This window comes from Lygodium microphyllum, chromosome 13 (assembly GCF_053477565.2).
Source record: "Lygodium microphyllum isolate KBCC chromosome 13, Lygodium_microphyllum_v1.1.10, whole genome shotgun sequence".
Lineage (NCBI taxonomy): Eukaryota > Viridiplantae > Streptophyta > Polypodiopsida > Schizaeales > Lygodiaceae > Lygodium > Lygodium microphyllum.
Genome location: NC_141147.1, coordinates 61,935,239 through 61,943,042, shown reverse-complemented (window position 1 = coordinate 61,943,042; position 7,804 = coordinate 61,935,239). Strand labels below are relative to the sequence as shown.

Genomic DNA, 7,804 nt, shown 5'->3' with positions numbered 1-7,804 from the left:
TCCTGAGCTGTAGCCTTTATCAGAGGGGAATAGCCAAATGTACAGCCGCATTAAGCAGGGGATATTTGGGGGGAGGGGAAATGGATTAAAAAACCAGCTAATTTGTTTTATAGGATTAAAAAGAGGGAGCTAATTTGTTTTATTTTGGGGATGCCTCGTGCGGCTGAGCATATTAGATTGGGCGTGATAATAATTTTGTAATTGGGTGGGGTTCGTCCTTCACTGGTTAACCTGTTCGTGAAGCAGAGTTTGGACGGAGATGGGCTTCAAGGTCCCTGTCGTCTTCTTTCTCACCATAGATTCTCAACCATGGCTTCTTACCTTATCGATCAAATATATCCAACCATAGCTTCTTGTGATCTTTAGTGTTATGGGGGCCTCTCTCTCTCTCTCTCTCTCTCTCTCTCTCTCTCTCTCTCTCTTGTTGTCTTCATCACAATCATAGATAGTATCCCGCACTGCACGTTTCTCTCTCACCTCACTTCGAATCCCCCCGACTGCTTTCTCGAGCATAGTACTACTCGTTCGACTGCAAAACTTCTCTCTCTCTCTCATCATCATCATCTTCTTCTTCTTCGTGCTCCCATGGCGGTCACTCCCACTTTATCTTCTTCCCAATTTCGTCTCTATTGAGCTCTTAAAGTCTTGTCCTTTCTCCATCCTCCTCTATTGACACAGAAGTCCCAGACAGAATAAGCCCAATAAACTTAACCTTAGCCTGCGCCACCGCTTCCTCTCCCGTGTCTCTCTCTCTCTCTCTCTCTCTCTCTCTCTCTCTCTCTCTCTCTCTCCACAACATCACTGAAGCCAGCTGCGGCCCTTGCGCTTGAACGTATTCGCAAGACAAATTCATCCCATTCCACGGCCTTTCCTTTTCTTACGTCTGTTGCGGATTCCGTTCGCCATTGCCATTATTCCAGTCTAATCGAGTATCGGATGAATAAAATCAGTCTAAGATGTATAGCAGGGGACCAATCATCGAAGCCACAAGATGGATTTGACAACGAGGGCTGGTCTCATTCCCGGTATTCTCTTGATTCAATCATGGGAGACTTGTTCTTCATCCTCGATATGGCATCCTAATCTAGTCCTGCTACAAGTGGCTGCTACCACGAGCTAGTGATTGCACAGTAATATGCTACCTCCACCTGCGCTCCCAGTGCCTTCCTGGTTCAATTCCAACGATCACATTTGGAGCTCGTCTGCAGGTGCAGCAGGCAGTAGAGAAGATGACCAAGCGGAGACGTGCCAGCAATCGGGGTTTGCGAATGAGCAGCAGCAGCAGCAGCTAGAGCGCCACGAAGCGATCAATCTAATCAGACGAGGGGGTGGGAGCTTGATTAATGCGATAGGGCGGAGGGACTCCGTGAGCAGCAGCAATCTGACCGAGACAACGAGCGACAACGCACAACCTCCGCAGGCGCTGGACTTGGCCGAGCATGATGGGATTCACAAGGGCAGGCGGGGCGGATTAGGCTTTATCACGGCTGGTCAGTTCGAGGCATCTTCGAGTGAACGCCAGGATGATCAGTATCATAATATTGGCCAAGCAGGCGGCGGCATGCGCATTCTCGACAGCTCATTTCCTCTGCAGTATGGAGCCGGAACAGCCAGCAGGCAGCAGCAGTTTCTGATGAATGACTATCATCAATGGCAGCAGCAGCAGCAGCAGCTGATCAATCCAGCTAATTTAGTTGCGCTCTCTTCCTCCAATTCGGCTAATTCCTCTTTCTCCCCCTTCCAGCAGCAGCAGCAGCACATCTCTGGCTTTGCCTGCAAGCTAGAGCCTGCAGATCATCAGCTTGCAGTCGTTGACAGCATGAATAACTCGCTGCTGGCGGATTTCCACAAGAACAACAGCAGTTCTAATCATAACAAGAACCTATCCGGCATGACCATGCAGGCGCAGTCGAATCTGACATCTGCATCCGGCGAGGCGAGCGTGTCCTCGGGCAGCAGAGAAGAAGGCGCCCCTGCTCATCCGCCATCGCTGCAGCAGCAACAGCAGGCACCGGAAGCCACCCCCTGCTCGCAGCAGCCTCCTATCCCTATCAAGAAGAAGCGAAATCTGCCCGGAACCCCAGGTATTTCCATTGACCGCTTTCACGGCTTACTCATTGTACAATAGAATTCATGCTAGCCATATTCTAATCTTGCATCATTTACGCCTTAATCAGCGTTCTTCTTTACATTATATTCATTCCGACCGATTCTCCATCGCTGCTTTTCTGGGTTTGTTGATTTAGGCCTATCCAGCATTAAACAACACTGCCTGTTGTGGCCGTTCCATCCATGCTGCATTTTTCCATATTGAGAGAGGTACAGCTGCCATCGAATAATTCACTGGTCCGCTTTTGTTAGCAATTTCTGCCCCCCGCGGTACTCGCGTCGCATAGCTGTTCATGAATCTTGACGTCGCCTCAGGACTGTTACTTGGACGTGCTGTTTATTACGAGGCTCGTATCTGGAATGTACTTCTTTTTTTTTGCATGGTTTCATCATTAGAAGCAAGCAACTCGTCCGTGGTTTGCCAATCAACCTATTATTATTATTATTATTATTATTATTGCCGTAGAAGAATGAAGCATCTTTTCATCTCGCTCTAAAGAGCCAAGACGTCAGCCCATAGAAAGAACTCAAGCAGCAGGTGGGCGATTGCGACCTCAAGACCCCGAGAAATAAAAAAGAAAGAGAAAAGCTTTGCCAAAGTACTATATAAACGTTTGTTTCACAGCTATGCCGCAAGATGTACCATCATTCTATGATTGTACCAAGCCAACAAGAACGTGGATCTCCATAATCAAGACATATATGTTCTCTATAAGAATCAAGAAAAGTTGTGTTCTACCATGCTCGTACTAAAGGGGAAAAAAAGATTAGAATATGACTAGCCTGGTGCATCAACGACGCCCGGCCCCATAGAGAAGAAGAACATCCCTGTCGACCTTAGCACACTTGTTGATCATTTTCCCCATCCTTTTAAAAATTGCAAATTGTGTTTCCTGTAGAAAAGAAAAAAAGAGAAAGAAAAGCATAGTCTTCGACAATCAATAGGCCAGGTGTTCTCTTTCCAAAAAGTGCTAAAGGGACGTAGGAACGACACTACACAAGTTGTCAAGTAGGGTTCACATGCATTCTTTACGGAGGAGGCCGGTACAAAACCTGGGATTGGTTGTCATTTAATCCAATGTTTTGCAGATGATGTCTTAAAGAAACGTCATAATATTCGATATTCACCTACGCCAAGCCCCGAACACTCTTTTTCACCATGGTAAATCGTTGATGTTGAATGCAAATAGTGGCTGCTGTGGAACGAAATTAAACATCTCAATAATGAGTGATGACCTTAGAAACATGATTATGTTCGTACTGAGAGATGCCCTGATGTGATCATCCGAAGAAAACGATGCTCTCTCATTGGAGGTTCTTATGTCAATGAATTTAAGGTACATATCTGTGTGAGCCTCGACCGTCGTTAATACACTCGTGCTTGAGGTTGGTTTTGATGGAGGTGATAACTAATAAGATCTACTGATCGTTTCACAATTAAGTTACGGATCATGAAGGGTTTATAGTGCATGCGAGGTAAAAATGATTAATGGGTCCATGAGGTAAGGAATGATTGAGTGAATGGATGTATATGGATGGTTAAGACATGATTGAATGAATGATGCGATCCTAGAATGATTCATGGCGCGATGAGGATGGATTGAATGGATGGTTAAGAAATGATCGAATTGAATGACTGTGGGGATGGATGGCAGATCCGGAGGCGGAGGTGATAGCGCTGTCGCCGAAGACGCTGCTGGCCACGAACCGGTTCGTGTGCGAGATCTGCAGCAAGGGGTTCCAGCGGGACCAGAACCTGCAGCTGCACCGGCGGGGGCACAACCTGCCATGGAAGCTGCGGCAGCGGACGAGCAAGGAGGTGCGGAAGCGGGTGTACATCTGCCCGGAGGTGAACTGCGTGCACCACGACCCGGCGCGGGCGCTTGGGGACCTCACGGGCATCAAGAAGCACTTCTGCCGCAAGCACGGTGAGAAGAAGTGGAAGTGCGACAAGTGCTCCAAGCGCTACGCTGTCCAGTCCGACTGGAAGGCCCACATGAAGACCTGCGGCACCCGCGAGTACCGCTGCGACTGCGGCACCCTCTTCTCCCGGTACGTATACCTACTTATATGAAAATCATCATAATCATAATAAATCTTATTTGTGATGTGATTTATCGCTCCCTCCCCTCTGTCACATACACCCTCTCTATGTTAACAATTCTCACTCACAGGCAAGCATGTTGCAGTGGGGACTCGGCACTCAGGGGAGAGAGAGAGTGTGTGTGTGTGTGTAATGTCTCTGTGTGAGGAATCATGGTTTGGCTCCCTTACTGTATAGCTCATGCCTTTCTTGCAGAGTGTACTTGTTTCGAATTTTCAAGTTCGGACCACAACTGTTTGCTTCGTGGAGTAGTTTTCAAAATTTTAAGCTCGAGTTCACTAGGGTTCAAGTTTTAGATTTATGGGATATGCATTTAAGGCATCTTGGGATTGTTCCTACCATGATAAGACTAATCTCTCTCTCTTTGACATTTCTATCACTAGTCTTGAAACATTACAACACATCAATCAAAATGCTACAGCCTTTCTTGCGCAATCACGGTCTTGATTCATCGCTTTGATTAATATTGTCATTTCCAGTATATGGTCAATTAAACATGCAAGTGACAAGGCTCCACAAATTGGAAGCACAAATGTGATCATTATCATAATTGTAGCAACTTTGGTGTATTGCATGTTTGCAATGTAAGTATTCAAGCACAATCTTGCAATCACTAGGTTTAAAGGACACTTCAACTTACACACAAGGTGTAGCTGGAAACGTACAGTCATCCCTCAAATTTGAAGGTTGCAACACTCTCTGAATGACGTTTACCCTTCCCTTAAGGGCAAATCAAATCTATGCTGCCTCCAGAAGCTAGATATTATGACTCCTTGAATGTGCCACGCTAAAAATGACCAAAGTCCTAGTGAGATTCTAGGTCACTCTTTCAATGTGAGGATTGACTGCGTCGATTAATAAGGTCTCCACTTATGAAGATTATTGTGTTCAATAACTTCATTTCGCTTTTATCTTCAGATAGTAGCAGTTCACTCACTGACTGGATATGAACCTCATTCACCAGTGACCCTTTGGTTATCAACACAACTGAATAGCTTACGAGTGCTTGATGATATCGCTCATGCTAATCGGACATCATATGTGTGATAATTCATGATGCAGGCGAGACAGCTTCATCACCCACAGAGCATTCTGCGATGCATTGGCAGAGGAGAATTCGAGGGTGTCAGCGCACACGCAGGTAGGTGGAGAATCAGTACTCAGTGGCAGCAGCGCGGACCAGATGATACCGGATCACATGATGGGAAGTGGAGGAGACCATCATCGTCAGCTGGCTCATCACGGACTGGGCGGCTTCATCCAGGCTGGGGGCCGCCCGCAGCTGCAAGCAGCGGCAGCTGCAGCGGGGGGGTTGCATCATTTGCAGCAGCAGCAGCGGCCCGGCCAGCAGCAGATTAATTCCCTCATCAACGACAGCGCCGCCAACATGATCTCCAGCCTCGCCGCAGCTCAGTCCAAGTGGGACCCTTCTAACCCCATGGGATTAAAGCCCTTAATCACGCCAAGCCCTAAGCTCTCCCTCTGGCTTGGCAATGGACCTGCAGGATCTGGTCCCCAGCATGGATTAATCAGCCATCAGAATGATACTAATCAGCTCCTGCATAATCTCACTGGAAGCCCTCAAATGGTCTCCGATCATTCCAGCTTTTTTATGCAGCCTCCCAATTCCCGATCAGGCAACCAGCTGAGCTGCAGCAACAACATGTCGTCCCACAACTTGCCACCCAATCCCTTCTTCAACTCCGATCACAATGCAATGCATGGGGTGCATAATTCGATGGGGAACAACAACAACATTGCAGCCGCACATAATGTGGATCAAGGCGTGCTGAATCAGCGCATCAGTGCAGGCAGTGTGGATCATACTTTTGCCTCCCCCGCGCACATGATGATGAACGCCGGCTCCTCTAGTAACAATAATAATAATAATAATAATTCAGGGGTGTCTTTGATGTCGTCGATGTATAATCAAGGATCAGGGCCTCATGATCCGGACCAGCCGCAACAGCAGGCGCAGGCTGCTGCAGCGAATGCCCAGATGTCTGCTACTGCCCTCCTCCAGAAGGCTGCCATGATGGGGGCCACGGCCAGCAATTCGGCCCTCTTCCGCAGCTTCAACGGATCATCCATGGCGCCGGCCTCGTCATCATCCGGCGCTGATCATTCTCAAGATCAACACAAACTCAATATGCCCACCAGTGCGTCGTCGATGGCCGGAATCATGACGAATCAGCAAGGCATCTTTATGAGACCATCTTCGTCATCTTCTGGAAGCCATATCATGAATGGATCTGCAGCATCGCACAGTGCCATGAATTCTATCCAGGGCTTGCTGTACAGCAATTCGGGGCTGCATCCGATGGACAAAAACATCACCGGTGGTGGCCAATCTATGTCAGGCATTCATGCTGACATGATCAGCAGGTACAATAATCCGGGGGCTTCTAATTACAATATCAGTCAAGGCACCTTCGTCAGCCTAATGCAGGACAAGAGTGCAGGGATGAGTAGGAATCAGGCCCGAATGGATCAGGTCGAGGCCGGGCACGATCACAAGCCCACGCTTGATTTCCTGGGTATAGGCGGATCATCAGCTGCTGCCTCTGGCAGTCATCATATCCATCCAAGTGATCAGAGTATGTCAGCTGATAACATGATGTCAATAGCCGCAGGACCTGCTCCAGGCATGGAGTTTCTCTCGTCTTCGGTCTTAGCAGATCATCAGAAGGTCAATAATCTTCTCGTCAGCCACCATAAAAGTCTAGGTAGCAGCTCTCCTGAAAGGTCCCCGGAATACAGCTCTTGATGACGTTCCTCAGCATCAGTAGCAGCTTACGTTAATTACTACTAGTTCTTACTCATATATGGTTTATAATCCTCTCCATAGCCTTATCAGAATATATAATAGGCGCTACTTGCTTCTGTTGATTGTGTGCTTGTTTGGTTTAATTGGAGGGGGACGAATCTGTTTCGCCCAATTGTTATTAGAGATCTGATCATCATCATCGTTGAATTATTTGTTGGTGAGATGCATGATCTCTTATTTGTGCTGTCAGCAAATTTATGGCGCAGCTGCCAATCCTGGGGCCGTTAGAGCTTGGCGCCACCTTATTTGATTGGATGTTATTGCAGTTATTAACGTTAACTACAATGAATGAAATCAGATATAGCCATCATTGGGCTGTTTATCGCACAAATCACTTATCCTCGAGGCTCGGGAGTCGGACTACATTTACCATTGAAAGGGAAATGGATCTTTTAATACGTGCCAATTTCCAAAGTATACAACTTGATAAGAACGGATGACACGAGACCGCCAGCTTGCAGGAAACCGAAACTTGATTTACGATATCCTTGTACGATTTTTAATGAAGTGGTGAAAGTTGGTCAATTAATTGATCATAATTGATTGATTAGATTTCCTTGAGAGTAGGATTTGTGATCTTGCGTGGGTATGATAGGTTTACATTGATGACTCCCTCTTGCTGCATTGTCTGCTTTTCTTGAAACTATACGACAAACTTTTTCGTCTCCAGACTCCAAACCACATTGGTAAGCAACAAAATGCATAAGGATAGCATCGATCCTTTTGGGCCCTCACCGTCCGTCTTCACTCTGGGTTTCAGACTT

The 7,804-nt window shown here is 47.1% G+C and overlaps 1 protein-coding gene across 1 annotated transcript; it reads left to right on the top strand.

Moving 5' to 3' along the window:
* Window positions 1–414: 414 nt before the first annotated feature.
* LOC148026688 (uncharacterized) lies at window positions 415–7,072 on the top strand. The gene is made up of 3 exons (XM_087691156.1): window positions 415–2,084; window positions 3,765–4,161; window positions 5,276–7,072. Exons 1-3 carry the CDS (start codon window positions 1,136–1,138, stop codon window positions 6,978–6,980), a joined length of 3,051 nt encoding a protein of 1,016 aa, XP_087547282.1. The 5' UTR covers window positions 415–1,135; the 3' UTR covers window positions 6,981–7,072.
* Window positions 7,073–7,804: the final 732 nt, after the last annotated feature.